The 22425-nt window shown below is 31.3% G+C and overlaps 3 protein-coding genes across 6 annotated transcripts in view; 2 read left to right on the top strand and 1 right to left on the bottom strand.

Moving 5' to 3' along the window:
* Positions 1-22425, top strand: part of LOC126880259 (craniofacial development protein 2-like) — a 701034-nt gene that overhangs the window by 376844 nt on the left and 301765 nt on the right. The gene's annotated exons all lie outside the window — the stretch shown is intronic.
* On the bottom strand, positions 8977-10682 carry LOC126880262 (uncharacterized). The gene is made up of 2 exons (XM_050644038.1): positions 9161-10682; positions 8977-9102 (listed from the first exon to the last, which is right to left on the bottom strand). Exon 1 carries the CDS (start codon positions 10571-10573, stop codon positions 9455-9457), a length of 1119 nt encoding a protein of 372 aa, XP_050499995.1. The 5' UTR covers positions 10574-10682; the 3' UTR covers positions 8977-9102; positions 9161-9454.
* LOC126880267 (uncharacterized) lies at positions 12663-13868 on the top strand. Its single transcript, XM_050644044.1, has 2 exons — positions 12663-13698; positions 13757-13868. The coding sequence occupies exon 1, from the start codon at positions 12724-12726 to the stop codon at positions 13402-13404; it is 681 nt and encodes a 226-aa protein (XP_050500001.1). The 5' UTR covers positions 12663-12723; the 3' UTR covers positions 13405-13698; positions 13757-13868.

The following is a 22425-nucleotide window of genomic DNA, read 5'->3' as shown; positions in this document are numbered from 1 at the left end:
AAAATATTGTAGATCATAAATAAACTGTTTTATATCTCCAACTCTCGTCACATTACCTAGCCTCATTTTTAAAATGCTCTCGTTCAATTCTTGCCCCAAACAAAAATGACAGTACGTAAGAGAGAATGCACCTTTAGAATCTAAAGATACAAGTTTGGATTTAGAGGTTAATATAATTGAAATTTTGAAGGATAACAGCCAATTGTGACAGTATCGCTACCAAATCGTATGTCAGATCATCGATTACATGATCTATGATTATGCAATTTTACAATAATTGGCGTTTGAGAAACCCATCACAGGTTAACAGTTGATCAAATCTGACATCCGATTAGATGATCGGAGATTTGAATAACGTTTCGGAAACCGGCTGTAATAAAACAATACTGTAAATTTCATTAAGATCGGTTTAATAGATTTTGCAAAATAAATTTTGCAATCCAGCTTTCGTAAAAAAAATTCATTTTTTCAAAATGTTACAGGACTGAAAATAAAGCAGATAGCAAGTTGAAATTTTTTTTTGCGTATAGAAGTGTACTGTACCTTTCATTTGTAATTTTGCAAAATTCAAATCGATTAACACCACGGCGTCAGAAATTTTTTTAAATAAACATTAATTATTGGTGCTACGCGCAGGACAGTGGATAGTTTGCTCTGATTGGGCATTCCAATGACCTTTGATAATGATTGATAAATTTTAATTTTTATTACATTTCGATATAAATAAATAAATTTGTTTATTGCAAAATAAAAACACATACTCTATCCTTTGAAATAACACTGTTATTAGCAAAAACTTTTTTTGTTCATATATTTTAACTTAAATAATAAAAGTTTATTATTTTTAAACATATGCAATTGTTTAAACACTATTTCACAAATAATAATAAAATTAGTTTGATTTTTGTGGAACTAAAATATTAAAATACAACAAAATATAGAGTAAGAAAATAATATATTAGATAAAGATTGGAAGACATTTTGGTGGAAATCAACTTGTGTAAATCGAACACCGCTGTCCTGCGCGTAGCACCAAAAATTATTGTTTGTTTCAAAAATTTTCTGACGCCGTGGTAATTAATCGATTTTAATTTTGAAAATTGCAAATGAAAGATACAGTACACTTCTATAAGCAAAAAAAATTCAACTTGCTATCTGCTTTATTTTCAGTCCTGTAACATTTTGAAAAAATTAATTTTTTATGCGAATGCTGGATTGCAAAATTTATTTTGCAAAATCTATTGAACCGATCTCAATGAAATTTACAGTATTGTTTTACTGTGTCATAATGTTTTTCTGGGTGAAATATGAAGGTCCTAAGTGTAGTATAAATGGTTGAAAAACGTAAAATGCGAATACTTGTTTTTGTATGGTTTTTTCGCAATTATTGCTATTTTGCAACTAGGGTGACTATTTTTTAAATTTGTAACCAATTCTATATTGTATAAAATTTAATTACGCAACTTTTATGTTATTACAACTTTTCTCGGAAATGAATACTTTTAAAGTTATAATCAAAAAACCAAGAAAAAAATCGAATTTTTCCTTCAATTTTTGACATTTTGATTATTTAAACAATGTTCCGGACCTTTTTGAGAGGGAGAATAACTCAAATATTATTATTTGATTTATTTTCAAGCAATTTCTGCAAAAAAAATTGAGTCACCTCTCAACGTCCATCTCAAAACAAATGCGCCCGGGACTATATCTATTTTCGATCTCAATCATATGTATTATAAATAATACGCGAAGTAATTAACCCAAACAACCATAATTCAACTTTTATTTACTAATAGAGAATGGACGAAAGTGTCACATCAGCTTTTATGAAACAATTTTGGGAATAGTTATTTTTAGATTTAGATGATAATATATTTACATAAAAAAGTAAGTGATCTGCTTGAAATTGATATTCCAACCATCATCTAAAAAATTGTTTATACTTGAGTACTTGAGACTTGAGACTCTTGTTTGTAATTTGAATACCGAAAACCGATTAGGAACTTCCATTATGTAATTTTTAAACAATAAATAATTCTTAGGGTATAAAAGGTGTATTATACGAACGTATTAAAAAATATTACCTACTGAAATTTTTTGATGGCAATAGAGAAGTAAATAATGAATTGGTTTATCGAATTTATTTTTAAGTAAAATATAAGTCATTTGGATATTTTTTTAAACTTGATAGATCCAAGGGACATTTCGATAGATCGGTAGGATCATCACTTTTGGGAATATCCCAATTATTGACAACGCAATATACGCCGACGCCGTCTACAACGAGCGACGAATCAGAGATTGGGGTACTTTCGCTCATTTTTAGGGTAATTTGAAAGCGCCTGGGAAAATTTTTATAGGTTGAATTGGTTGGGGAATTTTTCGGGAGGAAAATTTAGCAAACTAAAGTGCAATATAAACCTGTAACATTATAACCTATTGAGTATTTGCTTTTGATTAAAAAAACGAAAACCGGTTTTTGGAACAACCGGGTTCTTGACCGGTTATAACCGCCAGGTTAAACCGTAAGAAAAAAAAACCGTTTTGTTCAACAACCGCCATCCCTAGACTTTAGGATTTAAAAGGCTGGTACTTTTACATTATTATTGTATTATCGGTTTATAACGTTCTCTGTCTTCCGATACCCGTCTCCGTCCGCACATTGATCTACTTTCAGACCTCTTTCATCCATGGCTTTGTTTATTCCTGCCTGCCAACTTTTCCTCGGTCTACCTCTTCTTCTTCTACCTTGCGGTTTATAGTTTTGCACTTGTTTTGTGATTCTGTCTTCATGCATTCTTTGTACGTGACCAAACCATCGTAGTTGTATTTCGTTGATTTCGTCATTTATTGTATGTGTGACCTTCATTATTTCTCGTATCCGTTCATTAGTGACATGTTCTCTTCTTGATCTTCCTGCAGCTCTTCTCCAGAAATCCATTTCGGTGACATCTAACATTCGTTTTGATTTTTCCTTCATATGCCATACTTCTCAGCTTTATGTTATAATGCTTTTCACCACAGCGTTATAGATCTTTTTCTTGTTTTGGTTGTTTACCTGCTTGTCCCAGAGTACTAAGTTTAGGAGCCTAATTGCTTTCCTGCCCTGAGTATTTCGTTCTTTAATGGCTCCGTGCAGTGTTCCATCATTCGTGATTTTCATACCCAGGTATTTATATTCGTTATATTTACTGATTGTTTCTCCTCCTTCTATAGTCGAGGTAGTGAAGCATTTTGGCTCGCAATTTTTTCGTCCAACATGGATTTACTTGAAATTTTCACAGAAGGTAGGGAATAGTCCAAGGAACATTTTCTATATCATGCCGCTCTACGCTAAAAGCTTGGGGTGGTTGCCACCCCATCTCGGGGACGGGAATTTTTTATTACATTTTAACCATGTAAATCGATGTAAAAAGTAATTCTAAGAAAAGAATGTTTTTTAAATTTTCTTCGTAAAACTAATATTTTTCGAGTTATTCGCGCTTGAAAGTAACAGTTTTTCGACGAAAAAGTCGCCTTTTTTAGAGGGTTTTTTGAGAATACCTCGAAAAATATGCATTTAATCAAAAAAACTGTAGATATCAAAAATGTATCTTTTAGTAACACAAATTAAATTAAACTTAAATAATCTTTTTTCAAGTATACTGTTAGACCTTTCAAAAAATAATAATACGAAGCTCCTCTAGCATGAAAATTAAGCGACTTATGATCAAAACAGTCGGTACCTGCTGTTCTCTATGAAAAAATCAGTGAAAACAACCCCCTAACTACCCTACTAATTAAAAATTGGTCTTCACCTTTCTGTCATTCCCTTTATATTCGTATTATCAATACACCCAAGAAGTTTGACCTATTTAAAAGTCCTAATTTTAGAAAAATTGGAGTTACGAATACTGGAGATACGAAAAAAATTATGGACTACTAAATTGTAGCTTATTATTTAATAAGTAAAATTCCCTTCTGCATAGATTTTCATTACAGTGAATAGTTAGCGAGATACTATAGCTATTTAAAACCTCTATTTTCGAGCAAACACCCCCTTATTTTTTTAAACCCACCCCAATTAAAAACTAAGGGCTCTTACACAATTTAGTTTTCACAGTCTTAAACTCTTTAAAAATCCTACAAAATTATTTTTGAAAAAACTTTTTATCGCCAAAAGTGAAGGAGCTATGTTTAGAAAACCAATATTTTTTTGAAAAATTGGAATAGTCCACTTATGGATCATTTTCAATGTATGTATAATACCACAGAACCGGTTCGTATACTAGAAGATGACTGAAAAACTATTTGTATTTGTATTTGTACATATTTGTAAATTTGTATTTTTGTGTAAATAAATGTTTTTGTAATTCTTTAATTCTACTTTTTTTTTCTGTATAGATCTATTAAATTATCTACTTATAAAAATTTTGATGTTATTAAGGGTGGTTTTTAAGGGTTGAAATATTATGATATTTTGTCCTAAAGTATAAAACAATCATTATTTAACCAATCAAAACCAAATTTTACCCATATTAAAATTTACAATGTTTTTATATAATTTTTGTTAATAAGGGGTAGGTTACACCCCTAAAATAATCAACGCCCTTAAGCATGATATAGAATATGAAGTACAGGGTGAGATGATCCTAATCCCAAATTTTTATGTAAATCGATGCAGGCCGAAATGATTCTTTTAGAATAAATAAATTTTTTATATATAGCTCCAAGAAGGGTGGTTTTAAGGGTTGAAATATTATGATAGTATATCTTAAAGCATAAAACAATCATTATGTACCTAATACAAACCAAATGTTGACAATATTAAAGTTTAAAATGTTGTTCTATCATTTTTTACAATTAGGGGTAGTTTTCACTTTTCACATTTCTATGTTAATATTTGTATTCTCCATTGCCTCCCATAACTTTGCCAAAGGTACACTGTCGTATGCCTTTTTCAGATCAATATAATATACGAAATAAATCTCTTGGTTAATCGCTGGTTTCTTTTCCATGACTTGTGCGATTGCAAAAATGTGATCAATTGTAAATCTTCCGGCTCTAAATCCTGCTTGTTCTTCTGCTTCCATTTCCTTGTATTCGTCTTCTATTCGGTTTTTAAGATCCTTCCGTATATTTTGCTGATTGTTGGTGTAACGGAAATATCCCTATAGTTATCACATTGTTTTCGATGTGTATTTTTACATAAATGTTTTACAAAAATTTTACCTTGGTTAATTACGGTCAAAGTTAGCCACTTTTTTTTTATTTAATTCACAGCTAGTTTGTTCATAACAATTAAGAAACCTAACTACATAGGCGTAACCAGGGGGGTTTTGGGGGTTATAACCCCCCCATTGGGATGTACTTTGAGCTCTATAAGCTTAACACCATAGCCCTCAGAGACCTTCCAGTAGTTGTAACCCCCCCCTTTCAGGTAGTTGTAACCCCCCCTTAGGATCATCCTGGTTACGCCTATGCCTAACTATCGCTATTTTGAAGTTCAATGTATGTATGTATATAGTTTATGTGTAAAAGTTTGAGTAAACTTGAACATAGTGGTTAATATATCTTTAAAAATAACGTGGCTAACTTTGCTCGTAATTAACCTAGGCGAAAGGTTTTTTTTTTTAAATTCGTGTAAAAATATCAGCTTCTCAAATCCCAACGCAGATTTAGTCAATATGTTAATACGGTTATTCAAATTGTTTATAAGCCAAAAATGATTCTACTTTCGTAAAATGTTTCCAGAATGGTAAAAATGACTTCTTATTGATTTTTTAAATAAGTTGAAAATATAAGTATTCTTCTTTCCTGTGGTTTTCATAGAATTGCTGTATCATTATTATTTTCTAAACAACAACATTACAAAAAAAGCTCTTTGTGATAAACAAATCGAATGAAATTTAAACTAATTGACAAATCGTCTGGAAATTTTTTGTGCGTTATGTGGACTATTTGACTCAACATTTCATGCAATATCAAAGTCTTAAGTTCATTTTTGCAAAAGTTATAGCAATTTTTTATTTTCAAAATTTAGTTTTATTTTGCAATTTCCCAAGTAACAAATAATCGGATCAAAATTCAAAAACTTCCCTTTTAAACCTTTGCTTATCTACTAAAAGATGAATAATCTAAATAAGATATTTAATTACCTACCTTATTTTTACCTGTAGCGATTTAAACGAAAAAACTTTTATATTTGACACTTATTTGTTAATAACTAAAATTCTCGTCCAAAGTGTGACGGGCATTGTTGTATTTATAATGTAATAGGTATAACTAACTAAAAGAAGAAAGAAAGAAACTTAAAGAAAGAAACTTAAAGAAGAAATGTTACAAAAAGAAGCAACCGAAGAAGCAACCGAAGAAGGAAAAGCAGTAGAAAGGAAATACAAAGAAAAAATATAGCGGTTAAAAAGCAACCCAGAAAAGACAAGATACTATGTAAATCATATGGTAAAAATGTCAGAAAAAGCTGCGCAAGAAAACGACCTGAAAATACAGTACAATATCATCCGAAATTTGACAGGGAAAACAATAAATAATAAATAAATCAAAGATAAATAAGGAAATATAATTAAATCAGAACATAAAATAATACAAAGATGAAAAGAACACTGCGAGGAAATATACTCCAAACATCAGATATAAACCAAGATAATGTAATACAGGAAATAAACATTAGAACAGTTGAAATTACGAAAGAAGAAATACAAAACACACTGAATCAACTAAAAAAATGGCAAAGCCGCTGAAAGCTACAACCTACCGATAGATTTAATAAAGGCGGACGCAAACGAATCAGTAGAAATGTTACACAAACTCTTTAACAAGATATGGGCCGACCAGGAGCTCCCACAGAAATGGAACGAGGGTGTAACCATTAAGATACCAAAAAAGGACGATTTAAATAAATGCTATAATTGGCGAGCAATAACACTGCTAAGTACCACATTCAAAATAATGTCAAATATCATATTGAATAGACTGAAGCCAGAACTAGACAAGAAACTAAGACTAAGAAGCAACCAAGAAGGTTTTCGTGCAAAACGCTCCACTATCGACCACATTTGTACTCTATCTGTACCTCTGTATATTGTACCTGTACCGCTGTATCTCTTGTACTCTATAATTATCTTGGAACAAGCTAGTGAATGGCAAAAAAATATAAACATGTTTACTTTGACTTTGACTTTGAAAATGCCTTCGATAGTATAAACAGAGAACAAATGTGGAAGATTCTAAAACTATATGGACTACCGATAAAATACATCAACTTAATCAGACTATTTTACAAGAAATATAGAGCCAGACTAGAACATGCGGGAAAAATGGTAGTATGTAGATATAGCTATACAAAGCGGAGTTAAACAAGGATGTGTGCTATCCCCGACATTATTTCTAATAATAACGGACTGGATCATGCAGAAACTAAGCGATAATAAAACAGGTATTAGATGGAAATTGCATAACTAGTTGGAGGATTTGTAGTTCGCAGATGACATTTGTCCCCTAACCGAACATAGCAGCCATAAGCAAAAATAGATCGACACGCTTGCAAAATACTCCAAGGTAATGGACCTGAAGATAAAGACAAAAAACAAAACTAAAAAAAAAACAGTAACCAATAAACTAAAATTAAAATACAAGGAAGACAAATACGGGAGGTAGATAACTTTACATATCTGGGATCAATCATGGAAAAAAAGGCGCTAGTAGATCAGATGTAGAAAAAAGGATAGTAAAGGCAAAATATGCACTCATTATATAATCATATAATGCATTAAGGAAAATCTGGAACACACGCGATATATCAGAATTAACCAAAATCAAAATCTTTAACAGCTGTTTTAAGACTATATTGTTGTATGGAGCAGAATCTTAGAGACAGGAAGAGATAACTAGCAAAAAATTACAAACCTTTATAAATAAATAGTTGAGGAAAATCCTAAAAATATACTGGCCAGATAAAATAAAAAACATAGATCTACGGAGAAGAACAAAACAAGAGAAAATAACAGTCACGATTAAAAGAAGGAAATGAAAATGGATTATACATACTCTGAGGAAGGATCGAAATAATATACCCAAACAAGCACTCGAATACCAACCAGACGAAATAAGAAGATGAGGAAGACCTGATAATAGCTGGAGAAGAACTGTAACAAGAGATCATGAAAAAATTGGCGTTGAGATGGAGAGAAGTCAAACAGAGAGCGAGAAACAGAGAGCAATGGAAAATACTTGTATAGAAAATATCGAAAGAATAAAACAGAAAAGGATGCGCTGAGGAGAGAGAGAGAGAGAGAGAGAGAGAGAGAGAGAGAGAGAGAGAGAGAGAAACAATACCGATTATTTATCAAAATAAAATTTAATAATAAACCTAACCTATCGAAAGGCTCATCAAACAATTATTAACTTTAAAAAATAAACATTTGTCATTTGTCAAGGGTATATAGTGGTATTGTTAAGTATATTACATTATAACTTATTCCATCAAATCTTCCGAGATCCATAATCTTCTTCCATCGAAATAAAATAGAGAATTTAAAAGTTTAGAAAATACATTATCCATAACTACACCCAAGAAATAAGTTTTTCTAACCTGATTTAAGAGTATAAAAACGAAAACAAACAATTTACAGCAAATCCTTATCGTATATCCGAGCAAAACCATCTAGTTGGCAAAAGTTATAAATAGAATTTGTCTGGGTTCTTCAACTAAATTCTCACATAAACACGACCAAGGTTAAATATTTTACTTGATACCATAAGTACATTGTTGCCAGTATAACGGATGCCAAAGCGAGCGCTAACTGTATGAAATAATTCTTGTTAATATACACGCTGTATATTGATCGGAAGTCACGAAGAGTCAAAACTATACAGAAGCCACGAGGGACGCAAATGTAATATATATATATATATATATATATATATATATATATATATATATATATATATATATATATAAGATGGTGGTATTCTTGACTGTAGATTTATATATCAAGTAGTGACTCTTGAGGATGCAGTCAGTTTATTTGGCCCACAAGACAAAGAAAACTCTTTGACTTACTGTCAAGCTTTCGAATTATATTTAATTCTTTTTCAAGACATCTACAAAATTTATAAATATAAAAATTAAGTAATTACAATGTATATTTTGTTTACTCACTAGTCGTTGAGATTGGTTGAAAAAGTTGAAACTTTACTAGAAGGACAATCACACACATATTAAAATATTTAAATAATTTTAGTCAATCTATTACATTATGTTGTGTCCATGGTTCGTTGTTCAACATGTATGAAGTGTATACCATTTCTTTAGAAGGAAAGCAAAACCAGTAACAATAGTTTTTTTTATAATTACAGTTATTAATTTGATTGATGTAAAGTAAATTAGTCCAGTCAATGTGTCTACCAGCATAAAATGAATTTTTAATGGTGGAATGTACGATAGAAAATCAGATTATGATGTTGTGTCAAATGTTTGTTGATATGCTAATATGTAACAATAAATGTTACTTAATTTGTCTATATCTGACTTTCTATTTATACATTTTCTATTTTTCTGGATGTGTGTCATTTCTACAAATAACCTTTTCTGTTCATTTTTCACCCTCTCTAAGATTGACGCTTGTGAAAAATTAAATGTATGATTTAGATTAATTGAGTGATCTGCTAATGCACAAGCTTGCGATTTTTTTGTATTAATATCACTTCTGTGGGAAATTATTCTGCTGTGTAATGTCCGAGATGTTTCTCCTATATAAACCTTATCGCAGTCTGAGCAAGGTATTTGATACACAACTTTTGAACTTTCCTTAGTCGTAAGTGGATCTTTAGTTTTGGTGTATAAATGTGCTATAGTTTTAACGTTTCTGGTAGCAATTTTTATGTTTTCGAGTCCTTTAAATAATTTGAGAAGTTTTGGTGTTAAGAATGGAATATAAGGTAAAGATCCAAATGTTTGTGGTGTTGTTGGTACTAAGGTGTCGATTGTTGGGCTAGTGTTTCTTTCTTGGCTTGCCATATTCACTGTGGGTGGTTTTTTATTGTTGGTATTGTCAATCAATGTGATGGAAGCTGGAGAGGTAGCAGTACTAAAAATTAATTTATTAAGTAGTCCTACTGGATAAGAGTTTTCCATTAATATGTTTTTTAGTCTCTTCAAACTCTTTTCTCTATATGTTGGATGAGATATTTTTATTACTCGACTTTTTAGTCCCAAAATTAATTTTATTTTTGTTCTTGTAGGATGTTCAGAATAGTAATTTATGAATCTATTGCTAGAAATCGGTTTTCGATACCATTCTGTTTTGAGACTATTATCTTGAGTGCGATGGACTAGCATATCCAGAAAAGGGAGACTGTTGTTTTGTTCTCTTTCTGCAGTGAACTGTAGTTGGCTACATTGGTTGTTGAAAATATTTAAAACCTCATTTATTTTATCATTGGGTACTGCTAGGATCAAATCATCTACAAAACGTTTGACAAATGGAATATGAAAAGGTATTATTTTTAAACATTCTTCAATGAGATCATCAAGAGCATAATTACACATGATTGGCGATAATGAGCTTCCCATAGGAGTGCCTGCTGTTTGTTTGTAATAACGGTTATTAAATTTACAGATGTTGGTATCAAATATGAAATATAATATTTCTTTTAATGAATTTAAATTTAATGTGCAATGTGCCTGGATCTCATTCCAGTGTTTTTCTATGCTGTTTAGAATTAAATAAGACGGAATATTGGTATACAAAGATACCACATCAAAACTTACTAAAATGTATGTTTCTGGGATTTTTTTATTATTTATGAAGTTACTAAAAACAAAAGAATCTTTAATTACTATATCGTTGTTGAAATTGTATGCATTTGTTAAAATTGTTGTAATAAAATTCGCTAACTTACTATTGGGGGAATCTATTGAAGAGATTATTGGTCTCATTGAAAGAGTGGGTTTATGTACTTTTGGCAATGCGTAGAAACGTGGAGCTACTGAATTGTAAATTTTTAATGATTTTGATTCACTAGCAGAGATGTTGCCATTATTCGCTAATTTAGATACAAGCTTGTTTGATTTTTGTTGCAATGTACATGTTGGATCATTTGTGAGTTGTTTATAATACTTAACATCATTTAACAAAGATTGACTTTTATTTGTATAATCGTCCTTGTACATTGCAACAGTTATGTTACCTTTATCACTGCGGAGAATGTATAATTCTGGATTCTTAATTAAAAATCTTTTTGCTTCACAGAACAAGTCATTAAAGAAATGATTACTATTGTTTGTTTTATGCAAATAGTTTGTTATAATGTTTGTGCTTTTTGACCGAAACATATCTTTGTTATTAGTGTCAAATTTTGCAATTAGTTGTTCTATATCAGACAACAAGTCAGATAATTTAAAATCTCTAAGATTAGGACCGAAATTTTGTCTTTTTCCTAATCTTAGAGATTTTAAATTATCTGACTTGTTGTCTGATATAGAACAACTAATTGCAAAATTTGACACTAATAACAAAGATATGTTTCGGTCAAAAAGCACAAACATTATAACAAACTATTTGCATAAAACAAACAATAGTAATCATTTCTTTAATGACTTGTTCTGTGAAGCAAAAAGATTTTTAATTAAGAATCCAGAATTATACATTCTCCGCAGTGATAAAGGTAACATAACTGTTGCAATGTACAAGGACGATTATACAAATAAAAGTCAATCTTTGTTAAATGATGTTAAGTATTATAAACAACTCACAAATGATCCAACATGTACATTGCAACAAAAATCAAACAAGCTTGTATCTAAATTAGCGAATAATGGCAACATCTCTGCTAGTGAATCAAAATCATTAAAAATTTACAATTCAGTAGCTCCACGTTTCTACGCATTGCCAAAAGTACATAAACCCACTCTTTCAATGATACCAATAATCTCTTCAATAGATTCCCCCAATAGTAAGTTAGCGAATTTTATTACAACAATTTTAACAAATGCATACAATTTCAACAACGATATAGTAATTAAAGATTCTTTTGTTTTTAGTAACTTCATAAATAATAAAAAAATCCCAGAAACATACATTTTAGTAAGTTTTGATGTGGTATCTTTGTATACCAATATTCCGTCTTATTTAATTCTAAACAGCATAGAAAAACACTGGAATGAGATCCAGGCACATTGCACATTAAATTTAAATTCATTAAAAGAAATATTATATTTCATATTTGATACCAACATCTGTAAATTTAATAACCGTTATTACAAACAAACAGCAGGCACTCCTATGGGAAGCTCATTATCGCCAATCATGTGTAATTATGCTCTTGATGATCTCATTGAAGAATGTTTAAAAATAATACCTTTTCATATTCCATTTGTCAAACGTTTTGTAGATGATTTGATCCTAGCAGTACCCAATGATAAAATAAATGAGGTTTTAAATATTTTCAACAACCAATGTAGCCAACTACAGTTCACTGCAGAAAGAGAACAAAACAACAGTCTCCCTTTTCTGGATATGCTAGTCCATCGCACTCAAGATAATAGTCTCAAAACAGAATGGTATCGAAAACCGATTTCTAGCAATAGATTCATAAATTACTATTCTGAACATCCTACAAGAACAAAAATAAAATTAATTTTGGGACTAAAAAAGTCGAGTAATAAAAATATCTCATCCAACATATAGAGAAAAGAGTTTGAAGAGACTAAAAAACATATTAATGGAAAACTCTTATCCAGTAGGACTACTTAATAAATTAATTTTTAGTACTGCTACCTCTCCAGCTTCCATCACATTGATTGACAATACCAACAATAAAAAACCACCCACAGTGAATATGGCAAGCCAAGAAAGAAACACTAGCCCAACAATCGACACCTTAGTACCAACAACACCACAAACATTTGGATCTTTACCTTATATTCCATTCTTAACACCAAAACTTCTCAAATTATTTAAAGGACTCGAAAACATAAAAATTGCTACCAGAAACGTTAAAACTATAGCACATTTATACACCAAAACTAAAGATCCACTTACGACTAAGGAAAGTTCAAAAGTTGTGTATCAAATACCTTGCTCAGACTGCGATAAGGTTTATATAGGAGAAACATCTCGGACATTACACAGCAGAATAATTTCCCACAGAAGTGATATTAATACAAAAAAATCGCAAGCTTGTGCATTAGCAGATCACTCAATTAATCTAAATCATACATTTAATTTTTCACAAGCGTCAATCTTAGAGAGGGTGAAAAATGAACAGAAAAGGTTATTTGTAGAAATGACACACATCCAGAAAAATAGAAAATGTATAAATAGAAAGTCAGATATAGACAAATTAAGTAACATTTATTGTTACATATTAGCATATCAACAAACATTTGACACAACATCATAATCTGATTTTCTATCGTACATTCCACCATTAAAAATTCATTTTATGCTGGTAGACACATTGACTGGACTAATTTACTTTACATCAATCAAATTAATAACTGTAATTATAAAAAAAACTATTGTTACTGGTTTTGCTTTCCTTCTAAAGAAATGGTATACACTTCATACATGTTGAACAACGAACCATGGACACAACATAATGTAATAGATTGACTAAAATTATTTAAATATTTTAATATGTGTGTGATTGTCCTTCTAGTAAAGTTTCAACTTTTTCAACCAATCTCAACGACTAGTGAGTAAACAAAATATACATTGTAATTACTTAATTTTTATATTTATAAATTTTGTAGATGTCTTGAAAAAGAATTAAATATAATTCGAAAGCTTGACAGTAAGTCAAAGAGTTTTCTTTGTCTTGTGGGCCAAATAAACTGACTGCATCCTCAAGAGTCACTACTTGATATATATATATATATATATATATATATATATATATATATATATATATATATATATATATATATATATATATATATATATATATATATATATATATATATAAAAAACAAAATATGCACAAGATGGAATGCAACCATAGACACGTGTTTCTGACTTATTAGTCGTCATCAGTATGATATAGCTAAACAGGAGCAATGCAACCAATTTGTGGCTATAATGTTAGAAGACCCTCAGGATTCGAGAGCAACAACAACAAATCCACGGAGGAAGCTACAGCTACCTGAGGCAAGGAGTGCCAAACGTTTAGAACGTTTACGTTCTAAACGTTTGGCACTCCTTGCCTCAGGTAGCTGTAGCTTCCTCCGTGGATTTGTTGTTGTTGCTCTCGAATCCTGAGGGTCTTCTAACATTATAGCCACAAATTGGTTGCATTGCTCCTGTTTAGCTATATCATACTGATGACGACTAATAAGTCAGAAACACGTGTCTATGGTTGCATTCGATCTTGTGCATATTTTGTTTTTCATACTTATTGCGAGCCATGCCGATATTTATTAACTCGCGCTAACCTCTCCTTGTTTATATATATATATATATATATATATATATATATATATATATATGTATGTCTTCATATCAAGGCGAGATCCGTTTGTGTCATAAGCTATAAAAGATGAGATCCGTTTTGCAAGGCGAGATCCGATTTTGGATCTCACCTTGTATTCACGTGTATATAGTGACATCTCGATGTAACAATGGTTGGGGTACAAGGAAATCGATTTTTGTCTGGACCTCATTTTGCACCCCTTTTGGTGAATTTTATATTGCGGTGGTTCCACTAAATCCGCTGTAGAGGGCAGCGCGCGAGATCCATTGTGTATATGCTAAATATATATTTTGCAGACAATCCGAGATCCGGTAAATTTGGAAACATCGCAAATGAATTTCACGGTCAGCTCTCTCACTCGGCTTATGTCTAGCTTGAATAAGAATAAAGAATATTTACATTATTTAAGGGCTCTGTCTAGAAAGGCGATTGTCAAATATCTCGAGACTAGACGGCATATCGAAAAAACTTTGGAATACTTTTTTAATGGTTTTTCAAAATCTATATACTTATGCAATAGCAGGGTTCTTATTCTGCCTGGGAAAGCGGTGGGTGTAGCAACTTTGAATTATCAACTGAAACCCTTTATTTTTAATTAAATAGTTAAAATTTAGAATTAAAAATACACAACCTTTGTTTGAACCGATAATAGCTTCTTTAATCCAGTCGGAAGAGCTTCAAAATCGTCGTTTTGATGACATTTTTAGGGTTTAGGGGTACCTCAGGTAGCTTAAAACTTAAGAAATAAATTTGAATAGTAACGAATTAAGCCAACACAGAGCCTATCGCAAATGTATACTTTTCATTAATGTTTATTGATAAACAAAGCTCCAATTCTATTTTACTTCAACTCATTTTAAGGCTATTTCAATAAACTATCCGGTTCTTTTTTCAGTTTTTTGGTAAAATATTGTAACTTATAGACGAAAATTCTTAAAATCGGCTATTTTTCATTTAAATTGTCAATAAATAATTAAATTGAGAAAAAATTGGTCAGATTTACATAAATTTTGTTATTCCGGCCATATAGAAACTAAACAATTGTTACGTAGTTACACTGAGTGTCATAAAAACCGTGTATTTTTACTCATTGCTTTGAGCTATTTCACGTAAAATCGAGATATAAGTTGTATTTTTACATAAGTTATATTAACGTTAAACTGACTTAATTTATAGTTTTATAAGCAACAATTAAGTATAGCGAAATTTATAAAACCTTGTTTAAATTGTTTTACATGCTCTATAATGCGGTTATCTTAAATTTTGTTTTGAATGTTTTTCTTCTTACTGGTAGACAAAAAATGGCAAAATGTGCATTTTTGACATCAAATTGTTGATAACATAGTTACTACTCAAAATATTAAAAAAAAAAACTAACCGTCGGTATAACAGGTTGCCTGACAACCAGATGCAGGAGAGTACCATAAATGTTTTCCACTTTTTAGCACTTTCTTTAAGTGAAATTTAAAATCATTTACCACCAATAACTTACACCCATGTTCACTCATTACGAAATCTGTTACAAGAATTTCAGCGATTTCAGCCATTTTTTCAAAATTTATTCGGATTTTCTCAAATAATCCTTCCAAAAGACAATACATAAATGATGAATACCTTTTACACCAACTTCAAGAAGGGTAATTTATACAGGTACATACCTGGAATTATTATATGGACCGTTCACTCTTGTTAGAGTATAGTTCGCTCAAATATCCTTTAAATATCTCTTTTAATCCATTTCACGCGGTAAATTAGTCCGCTTTTCCTTTAGGTCGTAGTTCATAGATTGTGATGTTTTTTTGCCTTCTCTACTATCTTCTTCCACTCTCTCCGGTCCTGAATCTTTTCTCTCCAGTTTGCAATTTCCATCTTTGATATATCGTCTAGCAGTTGATATTTTTGGTCTTCCTCTTGGTCTATTTTTTACTGGTTTCCAGTTCATTATCTTCCTGATCAGTTCTTCTACCCCTCTTCTTTGTGTGTGCCCAAACCATCTGAGCCTTTGTGCTTTAATGAATTTTACTATATCTTCTCCTTTATTTATATTTATTATTTCATGGTTCATCAGCTTTCTATATTCCCCTGTTTCTGTCTTTACTGGGCCATGTATTCTTCTCATAATTTTTCTCTCAATTATTCTTAACTTTTCTTCGACTTTTTTCGTAAGGCACATTACTTCTGCTCCATAGGCTATCACTGATCTGATTGCTGCTGTGTATATTTTTGATTTTGTTTTTTACTCAGGTTTTTGTCCTTGAGTAATTGGTGATATTTCCAATATACTCTATTACCTGCTTTAATTCTTTCGTTTATCTCTATATTCCTTCCGTTTTTGCCGTCCACCATCACCCCCAGGTATTTGAAGCAATCTACTCTCTGGAATGTATTTTCACCTATCTTTATTTCTGTTATTCTGTTTACATTGTCTCGTTTGCTTATAAGATACTCGTATTTTGTTTTATTCTGATTGATTATTAATCCTCTCGTCTTTGCTTCTCTTACCAGGGTTAAAAGTGCCTCTTCTGGTCTTTTTTATCTCGTGCTACCAGTCCCAGGTCATCTGCATATCCTATGATCTGTGTTGAGCTTTGAATGATTGTCTTTTTCATACCTGTGTCACTAATTACTCCTTCTAGAGCGATATTAAATAGTGTCGTTTGTCGTTGACAGACTGTCTCCTTGTCTTACTTCAAGTTCTATTTTGATGTCATTTGTATCGCCCTCATTTGTTTTAACTTTTGCTGTTAAGTCTTTTATTGTCATTCTAGATAGTCTTATTAATTTTGCCGTTATCTCCATTTTTTTCATTTATTTTAATAATTGTTGTCTGTATATGCTGTCGAAGGCCTGTTGGAAGTCGATGAATAGTATGTGTAATTCTATGTCATGTTCATAGCTTTTTTCAATTGTTTGTGTAAGTACATGTATTGCATCTATTGTTGATCGTCCTTTTCTAAAACCCTGTTGGTATGGTCCTATAATTTTTTCTGTGTATTGAATTATGATATTTCTAGTCGGTTTCTTATAATTGTGGTCAATATCTTATACGTTGTATTTAGTAGCATAATTGGTCTGTAGTTGCAGCACTTAGTTGGATCTCCTTTCTTAAAGATTGGTGCGATGTGTCCGTTTTTCCATTCTATGGGCATGCTTTCGTCCTTCCAAATTGTAACCATTAACTTGTGCATTCGCTTCGTGAGCTCCTCTCCTCCGTTGATGATCAGTTCGTTGTTGATTTCATCTGGCCCTGGCGTTTTGTTTACTTTTAGTTGTTTTAATACCTCCATGAATTCCTGATAAGTAGGTGCGCCTTCCTCTTCATCTCTGTTATCTCTTATATCCTCATCCTCTGAATATGCCTTATTGTCGTTTTTGTATAGGTCCGTGAAATGTTTTTCCCAATCTTTTTTGTTTATTTTTGTGACAGATTTTTTGGTACTGTATTGTTGTTTTATCTATTCGAACAATTTCTTGTTGTCTTTATTATTCGTTTCTAATTCTTGCATTTGTTCAGAGATCCATGTGTTGTTCTTTCTTCTATAGAGTTTCAATGCTTCTTGTTTTTCTTTTCTATATTGGTCCAGTTGTTCCTGTTCGGCACTTTGTAGCCATTTGTTTCTTGCGAGGTGCTTCAGTTGACTTTTTTGGTGACATTCCTCATCAAACCATTCTTTCGATTCTTTGTTTTTTGGAATCCTATTATTTTTTCTGCTGTCTCTGTTATGCTGTTCTTTCTCTGATCTCGTACTGACCCAATTTCTGTTCCAGTTGTTCTGTATATTGTTGCTTTGTTTCTTGCGTTTTCAGATTGGCTATATTCCATTTCCTCCTTTTTCCTTCCTTATGATTATTTGCTTTGATTATTTTCATCTTAAGTTTTGCTATCAACAATATGTGGTCAGTGCCTCCATTTGCCCCTCTATATGACCTTACGTCTTGTACTATTTGTGTCATACTGCCAGCATGGTTCTAATATTTCAAGATCCCATTCTAATGGGTTTTGTTCTTTTCTTCTTATTGAGATTATTTCTTTATTTTGTGTGCGTTATTTTGTTTTCGTTAACCGTTTGCATTTCCGAGTCTTTTTTTGCCATGTCAATATCATATTTCAGCCGCTGTTCTTCGTTTATTAGTTTTTTGAATTTTCTATCAGCTGTTCTCTCTCTTCGTCCCATATCTAGATTTTGCCATTCACTATTAATTTCTTGTAGCCGATTTTCGTTTGCTTACCTTTGCTTCTTTCGTCCTTTGCTATTTTAGTTATTTCCTTTTGTATTTCTTTTTCTTTGGATGTCCAATCGTTGTTTATATAGATACGATCTTTATGCTGTTTTAGTTTACGTTTCTTGTTTAGGATTTCCATTTTATCCGTGAGGGCTTCTGTTTCTATTGCGCATACTGTTTCTCCTATTTTTTTTGCACTTCTTAGTTTTATTTGTATTTGCAACTCTTGGGATATGAAATTTTCCATTTCTTCTTTTAATTTCTTATAACCATTTGTTTCTGCTTTCAATCCAGTTACGATCAAGCTTTTCTTTTTGCTAAATTTCTCCAGTTGCTCCATTCTTTCATGTAGCTGTTTTACTTCTTTTTTTAGTTTTTGATTCTCTGCTTTTACATCCATTAACTCCTTATTGGTTTGTTGTTATTCTTTCCTTATTTGTTTTATTTCCTGAAGCATTTCATCGTTTTTATTCATTAGCTCTTTCATTATTGTAATCATAACATTTTCCATGTCTTCCTTGTTTTCGTTGCCTGCTTTGCTTGGTGACCGTTTTTTAATTTCACTTCTATTAAAACAATCATCCAAGTTTTCTCTTTTGCGTTTCGTTTCATCATCGGTTTCACTTCCTGTGCCATTTTTTCCATTTTCTAGGAGTGCAGCGCTAAATACCTGGAATACCGATATTAGATTATCAACAATACTTAAAAAATTAAAGTTACCAATTCACCGGTAGTTAATGGGTTATCTAAAAATTACCTGCGCACCAGAGTTGCCAGTTGGCCTGTAATTAGGATGGGGGATTAAAATAGATACGAATTCACCGGGACCCGGAAATATGCACACCCTGATATTCTAGTTACCTAAGCTCGTCTGATTGGCGCATGACGTCAGCAACAGAGTAAAGCATAGTCCCGTCTATGCGTTCGTAATACGAACGCGAATGAAATTTGAGAATAGTACAAATGAATGAATTATGACTAAAAGAAACTAAGTGATTTTTATAGTTTAGAGGAAAATTATTAAACTATTTACTTTTATTTAAATTGATTTTCAGTTATTTGTAAAGTTCCCAGTTTCTTGATTATATTGGTATCCGGAAAATAAAAATATTCATATAATCGATATCTAATAAAATTATTATATTTCGTTAGTTGGCAAAAATTGATTAGTGGCCTACATATTAGTAAATATAATTTTTACCAAGGGGAAGAAAAGCCCCAAAATAAAACCATAAATTTAATGGATTGATAAAAAAACAAAATTTTTTACTTTTTAAATAATGTATTTCATCAGATTTAAGTAAGAGGCTTGGAAAAGGCAAAAATAAGTTTTACAGTTTTCATGCCATGCACTTTATTTAAATTTTGTGCATGTGAAATGGATGTACATACAGCAACTATGTAGCAGTTTTCATAATTTTTATTTTACGCAATGTCAGGTTGTTAAGAGACTTGTTTAATTCTTTAATTCGGAAGTACATCCGAGACCTAAAAAATAACTTGTTCGCTTTGTTAGAACAGTCTACAGTTACACTTTTGGACATAAGGTTTTCTAAATAATTTTTAGTTACCAAAATGGAATCACCATTCATGTGGAAGGAAAAATTGTCTCCAGTTACTTAATATATGACAAGAGAGTGTCTGATGGTTTACATAAACCACACTTGCTCAAATGATCAACCCACGTGTACGGTGAAACATCTTCGGATTGAATACTGGAGTCCTTCAATTTATGGCAGATATAACCAGCCAAATTCTCCAAACCATCATACTCGAGGTCACTAATGTTTTTTCATTCTGACTCTCATTGAGAACTTAAAAATCCACAACTGTTTCGTTGTTAGAATCCAGCCTTTGGATCAATTGTCCAGAAATTGGTAAATCTGGGTTGTCGTCTGTTTAAACGTTCGAAAATTCGTTCCGTTGTCTTTCCTACCCGTATATAACTTTTATAAAATATAATAAACCTTTTTGTAAACACTTTAAAAAAATTTTAATGGGTATTCCCCGAAAAGAGCTTCATTTTTTGGTACTATGTATCACGTTAAAATATTTGGTTTGGAATTTGAAGGATAAGATCTTCTTTTTTATGAGCTACAAATTTACTTTTACTGCTTCTATAGACTAAGAATATACCATTTTTTCGTTTTTTTATATATGCTACATTTTTTCCAAGAATATTTTTTCGATAAAATACTTACTTTTTGAGTATTTGCGAAAAACCGCCGAAAAACGTGTTTTTTTTTGTTGAAAAGTAAACATTTTTAGTCGCAAGTGACTCTAGTACCTACCACTGAATTAACCTAGTACCTAAGTTAAAAAAACTCTATAGAGCAAAAGTTGCTTAAAGTTAGTCAGATCTGTTTCCGGACTTATTTTAAACGTATACTTTTTCACCCTCCAAGTAAAAGCAATCAACGGCACAAATTCAACTTTGAAGTGGGGGATGGGTAGAATCTAAATCCAAATTTTCATGCAATTAGGAGTTGACCCTGAAAATTATGTGTGTTCCTTTTTATCTTTTAAATCATTTCACTTAAAATCATTTTTTAACTACCAAATAATAATTACATATTGAGTTATTTTATTTTTTAAACTTTAATAATAATTATAAAAAATTTTACTTTCTTGTAATGTATTTTTAAAACAAGCAATCATTTAAATAATTATTTTGTAACAATTTGTATTATTTAAGAATATCATAATTACATTCTGGTTTCGTAGTAAGTGTTTTTTAAGAATATTAATGTATAGTTTTAAAATATTGTATTGCAAATAATTATCATTATTAAATGATTATTATTTGTGAAGTATTATTTTTCTTTTTTCACACCCTTATGTATGTAACAAAACTAAGGGACTTTCTGAAAGGTAAATCGTAGACGTTAAAGACACAAAAGAAGCGATACTTAAAAGTTACATAAAGAATTCGAGACAACGCTGTTGGTGCCGTCAATGACTCCGCTTGCTATATATCTGTATATCGTGGGAAATATACAATACAACACGAGCTCCAATCGCTCGAATAATACTCTTTAGAGCTGGCATCAGTGTGTGATCTCGCGTTGATCGGTAAATATCTAAAATTTCGTATATAAGTCCTCCCCTTTACTTTTCAGCTACGGATCTCGTTTCGCTGTAAATTTATCAGAAAAATTTAAGTACAAAAATCTTTTCCCCTCTAAGTGTGCCATGATTAATATGTTAATTATAAAGATAGTTATGAACAATATACTCCAATAATTAATTTCCTATTGGTGGATCTCGGGTTGTCCTCGATTTAGTCGGATCTCGCCTTGATATGAAGACGTATATACAGAGTGTCCCAAAAGTAGTGGAACGGTCGCATATTTCGCGAACTAAACATCGGATCGAAAAACTGAAAAATACGTTTTCAGTCATTTTCAAAAATCTATCCAATGAAACCAAACACTAACCCCCACTACACCCCCTGGCGGTGGAGTGGGGGGTAACTTTAAAATCTCAAATGGAAATCCCTAGTTTTTCTTGCAGATTTGGATTGGTTACGTAAAAGTAAGTAACTTTTATTCAAGACATTTTTTCGAACTGTGGATAGATGGCGCTACAATTGGGAAAAACGATTTATCCTGATACCATAGGTAAATTATAGAAACGGTCTAATATCTCGAGAAATACACTTCCAAATGAGAAACCAAAAAAAAGTTTTTTAATACTTTTCGAAAACCTATCGAATAACACTAAACATGA

This window comes from Diabrotica virgifera, chromosome 2 (assembly GCF_917563875.1).
Source record: "Diabrotica virgifera virgifera chromosome 2, PGI_DIABVI_V3a".
Classification (NCBI taxonomy): domain Eukaryota; kingdom Metazoa; phylum Arthropoda; class Insecta; order Coleoptera; family Chrysomelidae; genus Diabrotica; species Diabrotica virgifera.
Note: the sequence above shows the minus strand (reverse complement) of the source record. Positions and strands in the feature narration are given on the sequence as shown.